General features: G+C 61.2%; 1 protein-coding gene across 1 annotated transcript in view; it reads right to left on the bottom strand.

Annotated features, from left to right (window-relative positions):
* LOC125449277 (girdin-like) overlaps positions 1–15000 on the bottom strand; it is a 68032-nt gene that overhangs the window by 13296 nt on the left and 39736 nt on the right. Inside the window, exons 15-21 of the mRNA XM_059641480.1 lie at positions 13590–14624; positions 12361–12479; positions 11051–11192; positions 9141–9299; positions 3741–3902; positions 2133–2410; positions 373–516 (exon numbers count right to left, since the gene is read on the bottom strand). Coding sequence (XP_059497463.1) covers positions 373–516; positions 2133–2410; positions 3741–3902; positions 9141–9299; positions 11051–11192; positions 12361–12479; positions 13590–14624 — 2039 coding nt within the window. The remainder of the gene's footprint in view (positions 1–372; positions 517–2132; positions 2411–3740; positions 3903–9140; positions 9300–11050; positions 11193–12360; positions 12480–13589; positions 14625–15000) is intronic.

The raw sequence follows: 15000 nt of genomic DNA, 5'->3' as shown, positions 1-15000 counted from the left end.
AGGGGGTGAGGCTCCCACGGTGAGGTGGAGGCAGCGACTTGAGGGGGTATCTGTCTCCCAGGGGCGAGGGGTTAGAACGTAGGGCACACTGCCAGAAAGTGTGGGCAGAGGCTGGCAACGCAGATGGAGAAAGTCAGCTTGCAAGCTGAAGTACACACGGTGGGTAGGGAGGGGCGGTGGCTAGCAGGGAACGGGTGGGGCCGAAGGACAGAGCCGCTGTGTGGCGTGCAGATTCGGAGAGGGCTTCGTCTGGCGCTGAGGAAGGGGGCATAGGATGGAGCTGTGTGTAGCCACCCCACCTCCAAAGCCCCTTGCTCACCGCCTGGCCGGGGCTAGGGGAAAAGCTCTCGGGCCGAATGGCTGTGCACTGACCTGTCGTGCTCCTCCTTCAGCCTGTGGTAGGCCTCTGTCTCCTGCCGCCGACTGCGTTCCTCCTGGTCCAGAGCCTGGCGCTGAAGCTCTACCGCTGCTTCCACCTCATCAAGCCGAGCTTTCTGCGCCAGAAGCTGCCCGTACCTGGCCGCAGGGTTCAGAGGTTAGCCGGGGTTGGGGGGACAGGTGTCGGTCACCCACGTTCTCAGCGCGCCCACTTAACCCCCCACTGCACGCGCAAGAAACACCCAAAATCTCAAGGGTAGGAGGCCATTCAGCCCGCCCGCCCCGCGTGTGAGGGGAGGGGGGAGTGTGAGGGGAGGGGGGAAGTGTGAGGGGAGGGGGGGAAGTGGAGGGAGGGGGAAGTGTGAGGGGAGGGGGGGGAAGTGAGAGGGGAGGGGGGGTAAGTGAGGGGGGTAAGTGTGAGGGGAGGGGGGAAGTGAGAGGGGAGGGGGGGAAGTGAGAGGGGAGGGGGGGGAAGTGAGAGGGAGGGGGGGAAGTGAGAGGGGGGAAGTGAGAGGGAGGGGGGGAAGTGAGAGGGAAGGGGGGGAAGTGAGGGGGGGGAAGTGAGAGGGAGGGGGGTGTAAGTGTGAGGGGAGCAGAGGGGAGGGGGGTGTGTGAGGGGAGGGGGTGTGTGAGGGGAGGGGGGTGTGTGAAGCGAGGGGGTGTGTGAAGGGAGGGGGGTGTGTGAGGGGGAGGGGGGTGGTGAGGGGGAGGGGGGTGTGTGAAGGAGGGGGGGTGTGTGAAGGGAGGGGGCTGTGTGAGGGGAGGGGGGTGTGTGAGGGGGAGGGTGGTGTGTGAAGGGAGGGGTGGTGTGTGGCGGGGAGGGGGGGTGTGTGAAGGGGAGGGTGGATGTGTGAAGGGAGAGGGTGGTGTGTGAGGGGGAGGGAGGTGTGTGAGGGTGAGGGGGTGTGTGGAGGGGAGGGTGGTGTTTGAGGTGGAGGGTGGTGTTTGAGGTGGAGGGTGGTGTGTGAGGGGGAGGGTGGTGTGTGAGGGTGAGGGTGGTGTGTGAGGGGGGCTGTGTGAGGGGAGGGGGGTGTGTGTGAAGGGAGGGGGGTGTGTGAAGAGAGGGGGGTGTGTGAAGGGAGGGAGGGGTGTGTGAAGGGGGGGTGGTGTGAGGGGAGTGGGGTGTGTGAAGGGGGTGTGTGTGAGGGGAGTGGGGTGTGTGAGGGGAGGGGGTGTGTGAGGGGAGGGGGGTGTGTGAAGGGGAGGGGGTGTGTGAAGGGGAGGGTGGTGTGTGAGGGAGGGGGGTGTGTGAGGGAGGGGGGTGTGTGAGGGGGAGGGTGGTGAGAGAGGGAGAGTGCGAGTCAGTAAGGGACTGTGCATGTCTGTGTGTGTGTGTGGGTGTGTGTGTGTGCATGAGTGAATGAGAGTGTGCATCTGATTGTGCGTGAGCGTGTGCATGTGAGTTAGTGAGTATGTGTGCGAGCGTGTGTGTGTAAGTGAGTGTGAGTGTGCATGTGAGTTAGTATGTGTGCGTGAGTGTGATGTGTGTGTGTGCATGAGTGAATGAGTGGGTGCATCTGAATGAGTGTGTGTGCGTGCATGTGAGTTGGTGAGTATGTGTGCGAGTGAGTGTGTATGTGAGCGTGTGCGTGCGAGAGTGTATGTACATGTGTGCGAGTGTACGCGTGCATGCAAGCCTGCTCCCGTGTGTGAGCACGTTTGAGCGTGTGTGAGTGTGCATGTGTTCGAGTGCGAGTGCGTTTTCAAACAAACTGCCTCGATCCCCTCTCCGTGCATTCGGCCCTGTACCCCACCTGCCATCCAGCTCCTTGTGTTCCGCCTCCAGGCTCTTGTAGCTGCCTTTCAGAGCTTTATGCTTCTCCATCAGTCCCTCAAACTCAGCCTCCTGAGCCTCGTGCAGGAGGACCAGCTTCTCGTGGTCCCTGAGCGCTGAGGTGAGGCGGTTCTGCACCTCCTCACTATCCTTCGCCAGGCTCCTGTGCTCACTCTGCAGGGCTGAGAGCTCAGCCTGCAGCTGGCTGTTGTGGCCAATTGCAGATGTATTCTGAGACATCAGACTGCTGTTCTCAGCCTGGGCAGAGAGAGAGAGAGAGAGAGATGGGGAAGAGAGGCACCAGTCGGAACAGGGACCCATCGGGGAGACCCCAATCCACACACTTCCAGCAACATCCCGCTCTGGTTACACACACTTCCACACTCCCACTGTCAGAGGGTCAGTGCTGAGGGAGTGGGCACTGTCGGAGGGTCAGTGCTGAGGGAGCACTGCACTGTTGGAGGGTCAGTGCTGAGGGAGCGCCGCACTGTCGGAGGGTCAGTGCTGAGGGAGCGCCGCACTGTCGGAGGGTCAGCGCTGAGGGAGTGGGCACTGTCGGAGGGTCAGTGCTGAGGGAGTGGGCACTGTCAGAGGGTCAGTGCTGAGGGAGTGGGCACTGTCGGAGGATCAGCGCTGAGGGAGTGGGCACTGTCGGAGGGTCAGTGCTGAGGGAGTGGGCACTGTCAGAGGGTCAGTGCTGAGGGAGTGGGCACTGTCAGAGGGTCAGTGCTGAGGGAGTGGGCACTGTCGGAGGGTCAGTGCTGAGGGAGCACTGCACTGTTGGAGGGTCAGTGCTGAGGGAGCGCCGCACTGTCGGAGGGTCAGTGCTGAGGGAGCGCCGCACTGTCGGAGGGTCAGCGCTGAGGGAGTGGGCACTGTCGGAGGGTCAGTGCTGAGGGAGTGGGCACTGTCAGAGGGTCAGTGCTGAGGGAGTGGGCACTGTCGGAGGATCAGCGCTGAGGGAGTGGGCACTGTCGGAGGGTCAGTGCTGAGGGAGTGGGCACTGTCAGAGGGTCACTGCTGAGGGAGTGGGCACTGTCGGAGGGTCAGTGCTGAGGGAGTGGGCATTGTCGGAGGGTCAGTGCTGAGGGAGTGGGCACTGTGGGCACTGTCGGAGGGTCAGTGCTGAGGGAGTGAGCACTGTCGGAGGGTCAGTGCTGAGGGAGTGGGCACTGTCGGAGGGTCAGTGCTGAGGGAGCGGGCGCTGTTGGGAGCTGTTGTCTTCCCAAATGCCCCCTCAGTAGGGTGAGTTGGTGGCTTGGGAGAGATGCGTAAAATATCTCATGTCCACGATCGGAGGAAGAGCAGGGGCATTGGGAGGGGCCGGGGGGTGCGGGGGGAGGACATCTGCCACAATGGGTGATCCAGGCCATTCTCTCACCGTGAGTGTGTGGGATCTTGCTGTGTGATTGTTGGCAGGCCGCGCCCCCTGCATGTTTCCACGGGCAGTGCACGAGGTGGCATGACTCCTTTTAAGAACGAAGGACTGTGAGGGCATGGGACGTCATGCGGTGGATCTGGGTGCTATATAAATGGGGAGATCCCGGCGCGTGGGGTTGGGGGATGGGGCGCTGTTGGCTGCTCTGACCTGCAGCCGGCCGTTCTGAGCCTGCAGGCTGGAATTCTGCTCCTGCATCGACACCGTGTGTTTCTGGAGTATCAGGATCTGTGCCTGCAGGCTGCCATTCACCGATTCCTGCTGGCCCAGGGCCACCGTCAGGGCCTCCTTCTCTGCCAGGAGCGTGGCATTCTGCAGAGTGAATGGTGAGAAACTCGCCATCAGTAAGGGGGTGGGGTTGGGTGGCACAGTCTCTGAGCACTCTCCATCCCCCGACGCACTCTCCAGCGATCCCCCACCAGCCCCTGACCCATCTGCATGGCAAACAGGGGCATGGAACATCTCCCCTGCTGGCTCTTCCCTTCGATCTGTGCCCCTCGGCTTCCCTACCGAAACCACACCGACCCAACAATTATCCACCAACACGAAACACAGCCTCTAGGGGCCTCCAAGCCTGGTCTGTCTCTCAGTGCGGTCCATCCAGTTCTGTTCTACATAATGGTCACTCTCTCCCTCTCCCTCACTCTCTGTCTGTCCCTCTCCCTCACACTCTCTTCCTTTCCTTCACTCTGTCTGTCCATCCCCTCGCACTCTCTCTGTCCCTCTGTCCCTCTCCATCTCTCTCCACCCCTCTCACGCTCTCTCTGTCCCTCACATTCTCACTTACTGTCTCTCTCCCTCATTTTCTGTCTGTCCCTCACACTCTCTCTGTCCCTCTCCCCCGTCCCTCTCCCCCTGTCCCTCTCCCTCACTCTCCCTCTGTCCCTCTTCCTCTGTCCCTCTCCCTCACTCTCCCCCTGTCCCTCTCCCTCTGTCTCTCTCCCTCACACTCTCTCTGTCCCTCTCCCTCACTCTCCCTCTGTCCCTCTTCCTCTGTCCCTCTCCCTCACTCTCCCCCTGTCCCTCTCCCTCTGTCTCTCTCCTTCACACTCTCTCTATCCCTCTCCCTCACTCTCCCTCTGTCCCTCTTCCTCTGTCCCTCTCCCTCACTCTCCCCCTGTCCCACTCCCTCTGTCTCTCTCCCTCACTCTCCCTCTGTCCCTCTCCCTTTGTCCCTCTCCCTCACTCTCCCCCTGTCCCTCTCCCTCACTCTCCCCCTGTCCCTCTCCCTCACTCTCCCCCTGTCCATCTCCTCTGTCCCTCTCCCTCACTCTCACTCTGTCCCTCTCCCTCTGTCCCTCTCCCTCACTCTCCCCCTGTCCCTCTCCCTCTGTCTCTCTCCCTCACACTCTCTCTGTCCCTCTCCCTCACTCTCCCTCTGTCCCTCTCCCTCACTCATCCCCCTGTCCCTCTCCCCCTGTCCCTCTCCCCCGTCCCTCTCCCCCGTCCCTCTCCCCCTGTCCCTCTCCCTCTGTCCCTCTCCCTCACTCTCCCCCTGTCCCTCTCCCTCTGTCTCTCTCCCTCACACTCTCTCTGTCCCTCTCCCTCACTCTCCCTCTGTCCCTCTCCCTCACTCATCCCCCTGTCCCACTCCCCCTGTCCCTCTCCCTCCCTCTCCCCCGTCCCTCTCCCCCGTCCCTCTCCCCCTGTCCCTCTCCCCCTGTCCCTCTCCCTCACTCTCCCCCCTGTCCCTCTCCCCCTGTCCCTCTCCCTCACTCTCCCCCTGTCCCTCTCCCCCGTCCCTCTCCCTCACTCTTCCCCCTGTCCCTCTCCCCCGTCCCTCTCCCCCTGTCCCTCTCCCTCACTCTCCCCCGTCCCTCTCCCACTGTCCCTCTCCCTCACTCTCCCCCTGTCCCTCTCCCCCTGTCTCTCTCCCTCACTCTTCCCCCTGTCCCTCTCCCCCTGTCCCTCTCCCTCACTCTCCTTCTGTCCCTCTCCCCCTGTCCCTCTCCCTCACTCTCCCCCGTCCCTCTCCCCCTGTCTCTCTCCCTCACACTCTCTCTGTCCCTCTCCCCCTGTCCCTCTCCCTCACTCTCCCCCTGTCCCTCTCCCTCACACTCCCCCTGTCCCTCTCCCCCTGTCTCTCTCCCTCACTCTCCCCTGTCCCTCTCCCCCGTCTCTCTCCCTCACTCTCCCCCTGTCCCTCTCTCCCTCACTCTCCCCCTGTCCCTCTCCCCCTGTCCCTCTCCCTCACTCTTCCCCTGTCCCTCTCCCCCTGTTCCTCTCCCTCACTCTTCCCCCTGTCCCTCTCCCCCTGTCCCTCTCCCTCACTCTCCCCCTGTCCCTCTCCCCCTGTCCCTCTCCCTCACTCTCCCCCTGTCCCTCTCCCCCTGTCTCTCTCCCTCACACTCTCTCTGTCCCTCTCCCCCTGTCCCTCTCCCTCACTCTCCCCCTGTCCCTCTCCCCTGTCCCTCTCCCTCACTCTCCCCCTGTCCCTCTCCCCCTGTCCCTCTCCCCCTGTCCCTCTCCCTCACTCTCCCCCTGTCCCTCTCCCTCCCTCTCCCCCGTCCCTCTCCCCCGTCCCTCTCCCCCGTCCCTCTCCCCCTGTCCCTCTCCCTCACTCTCCCCCCTGTCCCTCTCCCCCTGTCCCTCTCCCTCACTCTCCCCCTGTCCCTCTCCCCCGTCCCTCTCCCTCACTCTTCCCCCTGTCCCTCTCCCCCGTCCCTCTCCCCGTCCCTCTCCCTCACTCTCTCCCGTCCCTCTCCCCCTGTCCCTCTCCCTCACTCTCCCCCTGTCCCTCTCCCCCTGTCTCTCTCCCTCACTCTTCCCCCTGTCCCTCTCCCCCTGTCCCTCTCCCTCACTCTCCCTCTGTCCCTCTCCCCCTGTCCCTCTCCCTCACTCTCCCCCGTCCCTCTCCCCCTGTCTCTCTCCCTCACACTCTCTCTGTCCCTCTCCCCCTGTCCCTCTCCCTCACTCTCCCCCTGTCCCTCTCCCCCTGTCCCTCTCCCTCACTCTCCCCCTGTCCCTCTCCCCCTGTCTCTCTCCCTCACTCTCCCCCTGTCCCTCTCCCCCTGTCTCTCTCCCTCACTCTCCCCCTGTCCCTCTCTCCCTCACTCTCCCCCTGTCCCTCTCCCTCACTCTTCCCCCTGTCCCTCTCCCCCTGTTCCTCTCCCTCACTCTTCCCCCTGTCCCTCTCCCCCTGTCCCTCTCCCTCACTCTCCCCCTGTCCCTCTCCCCCTGTCCCTCTCCCTCACTCTCCCCCTGTCCCTCTCCCCCGTCTCTCTCCCTCACACTCTCTCTGTCCCTCTCTCCCTGTCCCTCTCCCTCACTCTCCCCCTGTCTCTCTCCCCTGTCCCTCTCCCTCACTCTCCCCCTGTCCCTCTCCCCCTGTCCCTCTCCCTCACTCTCCCCCTGTCACTCTCCCCCTGTCCCTCTCCCTCACTCTCCCCCTGTCACTCTCCCCCGTCCCTCTCCCTCACTCTCCCCCTGTCTCTCTCCCCCTGTCACTCTCCCCCGTCCCTCTCCCTCACTCTCCCCCTGTCCCTCTCCCCTGTCACTCTCCCCCTGTCCCCCTCCCTCCCTCTCCCCTGTCCCTCTCCCCCTGTCCCTCTCCCCCTGTCCCTCTCCCTCACTCTCCCCCTGTCCCTCTCCCCCTGTCCCTCTCCCCCTGTCCCTCTCCCATATATATATCCGTTTCTCTCGGTTTTGGTCTCTCCTTGTCTCTTTCCCTTGCGCTGTCTGTCCCTCTCTCCTTTGCTCTCTTTCTCACTTTCTCGCTCCATGACTTGCTGAGTTTCACCAGCACGTCCTATTTTGGTTTGAGCCTCTCTTCCCCACTTACCCCCTCCCCCCATACCCCTCAATCCCGTTTGCCCTAAGAGCTATATCGAACTCCTCCTTGTAAACATTCAACTGCTTTCTACGGCAGAGAATTCCACAGGATCCCCGCTGCCTGGGTGAAGGCATTTCTCCCCATCTCCGTCATCGCAGGGTGGTGACCCCCTGGTTCTATGCACCCCCAGCTACCAGGGACTGCCACGCTGTGTTTACCTTCTCTATTCCTGTTCGAATTTTATAGGTTTCAGGGAGATTCCTTCCTCATTCCTCTCAACTCCAGTGAGTATAGTCCGGACCAATCCCCTCACTTCCTCTGCGTCAGTCCCACGATCCGAGGAATTCATCTGGGAAACCTTCCACAGCCAGTTCATCCTTCCTCGGATAGGGGTTTGGAGGGGGTGACAGAGATAGGGAGGGGGTGTAGGGGCTGGAGGGGGTGACAGAGATAGGGAGGGGGTGTAGGGGCTGGAGGGGGTGACAGAGATAGGGAGGGGGTGTAGGGGCTGGAGGGGGTTACAGAGATAGGGAGGGGGTGTAGGGGCTGGAGGGGGTTACAGAGATAGGGAGGGGGTGTAGGGGATGGAGGAGGTTACAGAGATAGGGAGGGGGTGTACGGTTTGGAGGGGGTGACAGCGATAGGGAGGGGGTGTAGGGGCTGGAGGGGGTGACAGAGGTAGGGAGGGGGTGTAGGGGCTGGAGGGGGTGACAGAGACAGGGAGGGATGTAGGGGCTGGAGGGGGTGACAGAGATAGGGAGGGGGTGTAGGGGCTGGAGGGGGTTACAGAGATAGGGAGGGGGTGTAGGGGCTGGAGGGGGTTACAGAGATAGGGAGGGGGTGTAGGGGATGGAGGAGGTTACAGAGATAGGGAGGGGGTGTACGGTTTGGAGGGGGTGACAGCGATAGGGAGGGGGTGTAGGGGCTGGAGGAGGTTACTGAGATAGGGAGGGGGTGTAAGGGATGGAGGGGGTTACAGAGATAGGGAGGGGGTGTAGGGGCTGGAGGAGGTTACTGAGATAGGGAGGGGGTGTAGGGGATGGAGGGGGTTACAGAGATAGGGAGGGGGTGTAGGGGCTGGAGGAGGTGACAGAGATAGGGAGGGGGTGTAGGGGCTGGAGGGGGTGACAGAGATAGGGAGGGGTATAGGGGGCTGGAGGGGGTGACAGATAGGGAGGGGGTGTAGGGGCTGGAAGAAGCAACAGAGATAGGGAGGGGGCGTAGGGGCTGGAGGAAGTGACAGAGATAGGGAGGAAGTGTAGGGGCCGGAGCGGGTGACAGAGATAGGGAGGGGGTGTAGGGGCCAGAGGGTGTGACAGAGATAGGGAGGGGGTGTAGGGGACTGGAGGGGGTGTAGGGGCTGGAAGAAGTGACAGAGATAGGGAGGGGGTGACAGAGATAGGGAGGGGGTGTAGGGGCCGGAGGGGGTGACAGAGATAGGGAGGGGGTGTAGGGGGCTTGAGGGGCTGACAGAGATAGGGAGGGGTGGAGGGGGCTGGAGGGGCTGTAGGGGCTGGAAGAAGTGACAGAGATAGGGAGGGAGTGTAGGGGCTGGAGGGGGTGACAGAGATAGGGAGGGGGTGTAGGAGCTGGAGGAGGTGACAGAGATAGGGAGGGGGTGCAGGGGCTAGAGGAGATTTTGAGGAACGTCTGAGTTTGGTGGCGGCTGAGTGGGAATTGTCACAATGAAACCCCCCGGGAGTGGGGAGGCCTATGGCCTGATCCTTGACCATCGCCCCTAACTGTCCCTGGGCCAGTGGGCAGGTCACTGACCTTACCTTCCGCTCGACCTCTATCAAACGGTCGCTGGTCACTTCCTTCAGCGACTCCCGGCGTTCGAGCTTAGCCTCCGACGGCGCCTGGCCCTCCATCACCGTAGCAGTCATCCTGCCCACCAACTCGTCCCTCTGCTCTGGCTGATCCAGCTCCCGCTTTAACTATAATATAGATGAAGGCATTAAAAGTAATGTTAGCAAATTTGCTGATGACACAAAGCTGGGTGGCAGTGTGAAATGTGAGGAGGATGTTATGAGAATACAGGGTGACTTGGACAGGCTAGGTCAGTGGACAGATGCATGGCAGATGCAGTTTAATGTGGATAAATGTGTGCTTATCCACTTTGGTGGCAAGAACAGGAAGGCAGACTACTATATAAATGGAATCAAGTTAGGTAAAGGGGAAGCACAACGAGATCTACGTGTTCTTGGACATCAGTCAATGAAAGCAAGCATGCAGGTACAGCAGGCAGTGAAGAATGCTATTAGCATGCTGGCCTTCATAACAAGAGGAATTGAGTATAGGAGCAAAGAGATCCTTCTGCAGCTGTACAGGGCCCTGGTGAGACCACACCTGGAGTATTGTGTGCAGTTTTGGTCTCCAAATTTGAGGAAGGACATTCTTGCTATTGAGGGAGTACAGTGTAGGTTCACAAGGTCAATTCCCAGAATGGCGGGACTATCATATGTTGAAAGATTGGAGCGACTGGGCTTGTATACACTTGAGTTTAGAAGGATGAGAGGGGATCTGATTGAGACGTATAAGAGTATTAAGGGATTGGACACTCTGGAGGCAGGAAGAATGTTTCCGCTGATGTGTGAGTCCAGAACCAGAGGACACAGTTTAAAAATAAGAGATAGGCCATTTAGAACAGAGTTGAGGAAAACCTTCTTCACCCAGAGGGTGGTGGATAGGTGGAATGCTCTGCCCCAGAAGGCAGTGGAGGCCAAGTCTCTGGATAGTTTCAAGAAAGAGATGGATAGAGCTCTTAAAGATAGTGGAATCAAGGGTTATGGGGATAAGGCAGGAACAGGATACTGATTGTGGATGATCAGCCATGATCATAATGAATGGTGGTGCTGGCTCGAAGGGCCGAATGGCCTACTCCAACACCTATTGTCTATTGAGCAAGAGAGAGAGATGGGGGAGATGACAGGTAATGGCACTCACAAAGTGGTGTTCTGAGGACAGCCTGGGGGCTTGGGAACATGGAGCAGATTCAAACAGCTGACCACCAGTGCAACCATTGATAGGACAGGCCGGGAGGCCTGGTGGGGCCTGGGTGACTGTTGGCCAAACCCGGCAGCTGAGACCGATTACACTGGGAAGCCTCGGCTATAGGCCAAGAAATCCAGAGATCGAGAGGGACTAGGCCGGGAGCCCTGGGCTATAGGCCAAGAAATCCAGAGATTGAGAGGGACTAGGCCGGGAGCCCTGAGCTATAGGCCAGAAATCCAGAGATTGAGAAGGATAAGGGTGGGAGGACTAGGCTGTTGGCCAAGAAATCCAGAGATCGAGAGGGACTAGGCCAGGAGCCCTGGGCTGTAGGCTGTGAGGCTTAGAGTGGTCTGGGTGATCGTAGACCGAGAAACACAGCGGTCAAAAGGCACATGGCTGGGAGGCTCGTGTCTCGGCAGGAGAGAGGCCAACTTGGAGTAGGCCAAGGTCCAAGCCTGAAGGTGTCCTGAGAGAGCTCCCACCCCCTCACTCACATACTGGGCCATTCCCAATGTCAGCCAAGATAAGCCAGATGGAACAAATTGCACGGGGCGCCCTGGTGCCAAGGGGCAAGCGTAGACTGACAGAGTGAGCTGCTTGGGGGTGGGGGAATTGGGTTGGTGAAGGGAAAGAAGTGAGGTTAGAGCTAGGGGGCACGATTTTCAACACCAAGCTCCTGCTACTCCCCACTCACTTCCCTGAGCTGGTCATTGAGCTCCTGGTTTTGTCTCCCAGCATCCTCTAGCTGGCTCCTCAGGCTGGCGATGTGAGTCTCCCGGATCATCAGAGTCTCCTTAAAAACCGAGTCCAACTTCTCCTCCAACAACCGGTAACTACTGAAGGGCAGGATGGGGTGGGCGGGTGGGCAGGTGGGGGACGGAAGGGAAACAGGAGGATGTGAAGGAGAGACGTGAGAGGGAGAAAGGGAAAAATGACAGGGGTAGGAGAGAGGGAGGAGGAGAGAGGGGGAGTGAGGAGGCACAGAGGGTAGGGAGATACAATGAGGCATGAGAGGGGGTTAGGGGTAAACAAGGAGGGGGAGGAAAGCGAGAGAGAGAGAGAGAAAGAGAGATATGATTCATGGTTGTTCCCAAACGAAGCTCATACGAGGACGAGGACGAGGACTGGGAGGGATTGAGGATGGAAGTGACAGCTCCAACATGGGGTGTTGGGCAGTGGACATTCAGCTCCTCCCAGGCCCCTCTGGTCCTCTCTCCTCTCCCTCCTCAGGGTCTCCTTTCCACCCTGACAGTCTCTGTCTCCCTGAGGGAGAGATGCCGATGCAGTGGGTGAGGGCCCAGTCTCGGTGGGCGAGAACCCAGGCCCGGCGAGGGAGGGGCCCAGTTCCAGTGAAGGCCCAGTCCCGGCCGGCGAGGGCCCAGTTCCAGTGAAGGCCCAGTCCCGGCCGGCGAGGGCCCAGTTCCAGTGAAGGCCCAGTCCCGGCCGGCGAGGGCCCAGTTCCAATGAAGGCCCACTCCCGGCCGGCAAGGGCCCAGTTCCAGTGAAGGCCCAGTCCCGGCCGGCGAGGGCCCAGTTCCAATGAAGGCCCAGTCCCGGCCGGCGAGGGCCCAGTTCCAGTGAAGGCCCAGTCCCGGCCGGCGAGGGCCCAGTTCCAGTGAAGGCCCAGTCCCGGCCGGCGAGGGCCCAGTTCCAGTGAAGGCCCAGTCCCGGCCGGCGAGGGCCCAGTTCCAGTGAAGGCCCAGTCCCGGCCGGCGAGGGCCCAGTTCCAGTGAAGGCCCAGTCCTGGCCGGTGAAGGCCCAGTTCCGGCTGGCGAGGGCCCAGTCCCGGCCGGTGAAGGCCCAGTCCCAGTGAAGGTCCAGTCCCGGCGGGGGGAGGGCCCAGTCCTGGTAAATGAAGGCCCAGTCCTGATGGGTGAGGGCCCAGTCCTGGCAGGGGGAGGGCCCAGTCCCGGTGAAGGCCCAGTCCCGGCGGGGGGAGGGCCCAGTCCCGGTGAAGGCCCAGTCCCGGTGAATGCTGGCGAGCCTGGTACAGTGAGCACCTACCTGTCCTGGCCTGCAGGCAACACTTGGCCCTGTTCAATGCCCATCCGTTCCAGCTTGTGACTCAGACTATCCAGTTGGTTGCTGAGCTCCTGTGCCCTCAGTTTCTCACTCATTAGCTCCTGTGGCGACAAGGTCAAAGGTTAATGGCGTTAGGAGGTTTGGGGGTGCAGCGGTGGGAAGCATACACTCAGCAGCCTGAGGCCTGCGGGAGACGCTTGAATACAAGCGCCAAGTGCTGGGAGTTTTGACCCCTCTCCTGACTTCCAGGGCGGGATACTGCGAAACCCTCACCCCCAGCTAGGCCCCAACCCTCTCAGTACGGGGTGATGGGGGGGGGGGGGGGGTTTAGGCCTCAGGCTTCACAGAAGTGTCATTGTCACCAGTCACTCCTGCTCAGACCTTCACCCTCAGGGGGCTGGGAGCGGAGGGCTTGGGGAGGGTGGTGGTAGGAGAGGACTAAAGCAGGCCATTCAACCCATCAAGCCCAGGCAAAGGGGGAAGAGAGAGACCTCCTGCCTGTATCCCCCACTCCCCCCACCGTTGAGAGTGAGGGTCCTTTATTTCTCAATCAGGTCACCTCTTGATCTTCTAAACCCTCTGGAAAACACAGGGACAATCCCGGAATCCCAGAGATCAGGCCAGTGGCCCTCCCCCTACATAGAGTACACCCTTCCTCAGGCATGTTGGAGGGGGCTGTGGCGAGATCCCCATGGAGGCCTACTCCCTGAGGCCTGGCCAAGGAGACCATCACCAGGGAAACGCTCCGAGTTCCCCACGGCCTACTCTATCCCAGAAGAGAGAGCGAGAGAGAGAGAGAGATGAGCACCTCGGGGTGGGGGTCTGGAAGGGGTGATAGCTCCCTCCCCACCAACTCCATTTAAAATGACTGCCCCCACCCATCCCAGAACACATGGGCTGATGAATTGTTTGAATTATTGACCATGGGTGATGTGGTAGAGGCTATATGTTTAAAACAATAAGATGGGCCGAATGGTAAAGATTGTCGTCAAAGCAAAAACCCCATCTGGTTCACTAATGCCCCTCTAAGGGGTAGAAATCTGCCCTCCTTACCCGGTCTGGGCCTCCACGTGACTCCTGACCCACAGTGACATGCCTCTTGAGAGTCGCATTGTGCCAAAGGGTCCATCTTGGATGGCCCCAGTGAGTTCCAAGGGGCTGTTGGAGACAGGCAACAAAAGCTGGGGGGGTATTTCGCGGAGGTGACTTACCTCGCGAAGACTGGAGGCTTCCCTCTTGTTGACAGTCAGCTGCTGTCGGAGCTCGGTGTTCTCGGCTTCCATATCCCTCAGGCTGTCCCGGGCCTCCTGGGCCCAGCTGATCTCCTGCTGGAGGCGTCGGTTCTCCAGCTCCAGCCCGGCCGACTTCAGGCTGTGCTCGTCCAGGGAGGCGTCGCGTGTCTCAGCCTGCTGCCTGAGGCGCCGGTTCTCCTTCGCCAGTTGCCTCTTCTCCCTATCGGCCTGCTCCAGCTCCTGCGCCAGGGCCTGGTGGGCCTGCTCACACAGGCCCCTCGCCGCTCGCTGCTCCTCCAGCTCCCGCTGCCGGCTCTGAGCCTCCACTTCCATCTCCTCGGCCTCTTTCTCCATCTCTGAGAGACGCCTCTTGGCGGTCTCCAGGCTCCGGGACAGCTGCTGGCGCTCTGCCTGTGAGGCCTGGTAGGCTGAAGCTTGTTCCTCGGCCCTCGAGAGCGCGGCCTTCAGCTGGGCGGCCTCCCTCCGCAGGCGGTCTCTCTCCTTCTCCAGCTCCCGGTTCTCAGCCTCAGCCTGATCGAGGGCTGCTCTCTCGGCCTCCCTCAGCTGGAGGCTCTCCTCCTCAGAACGGGCCCTCTCCAGCTCCGAAGCCTCCAGCCTCATGGTCAGGCTCTCCAGGCTCTGACGCAGCCTCCCGTTCTCGGCCTGCAAGCCCGACGACCTCTCCTCCAGCACGGGGAGTCTCCCCAGACTCGTTTCCAACTCCAGGCCCCGCTTTCGGAGCTCCTCGTTGAGTCGACGGACGCACTCTAGCTCCCGGCCTAGCTCCTCAGCCTTCTCGGCCTCGGACCGGCTCTGCTCCAGCTCGCGAAGGGCCTGGTTCTTCTCGGAGGCCAGGGCACTCTGCCTCAGACTGGCCTCTGCCATGGCCTGGTGCAGGATCTCATTCTCCTTCTCAATGTCCTTGACCCTGGCCTCGGAGCTGACCTGCGACCTCTGCCTCAGGGCGTCTGTGGTCTGCCTCAGGTGATCCACCTCCAGCCGCAACTCCTCCACCTGCAACCGCGACAAGCAAGTGGTCAGCCAGGAGTTACTACCATGACGACCCTCCATCCACCAGCGCCGGTCAGCGCAGAGGGAGCGCCGCACTGTCGGAGGGTCAGTCCTGAGGGAGTGGGCACTGTCGGAGGGTCAGCACTGAGGGAGTGGGCACTGTCGGAGGGTCATTGCTGAGGGAGCGGGCACTGTCGGAGGGTCAGTGCTGAGGGAGCGGGCACTGTCGGAGGGTCAGTGCTGAGGGAGTGGGCACTGTCGGAGGATCAGTGCTGAGGGAGTGGGCACTGTCGGAGGGTCAGTGCTAAGGGAGTGGGCACTGTCGGAGGGTCAGTGCTGAGGGAGCGGGCACTGTCGGAGGGTCAGTGCTGAGGGATTG

This window comes from Stegostoma tigrinum, chromosome 42 (assembly GCF_030684315.1).
Source record: "Stegostoma tigrinum isolate sSteTig4 chromosome 42, sSteTig4.hap1, whole genome shotgun sequence".
Taxonomy (NCBI): domain Eukaryota; kingdom Metazoa; phylum Chordata; class Chondrichthyes; order Orectolobiformes; family Stegostomatidae; genus Stegostoma; species Stegostoma tigrinum.
The sequence above is the reverse complement of the archived record's forward strand: the minus strand, read 5'-3'. Positions and strand labels throughout refer to the sequence as shown.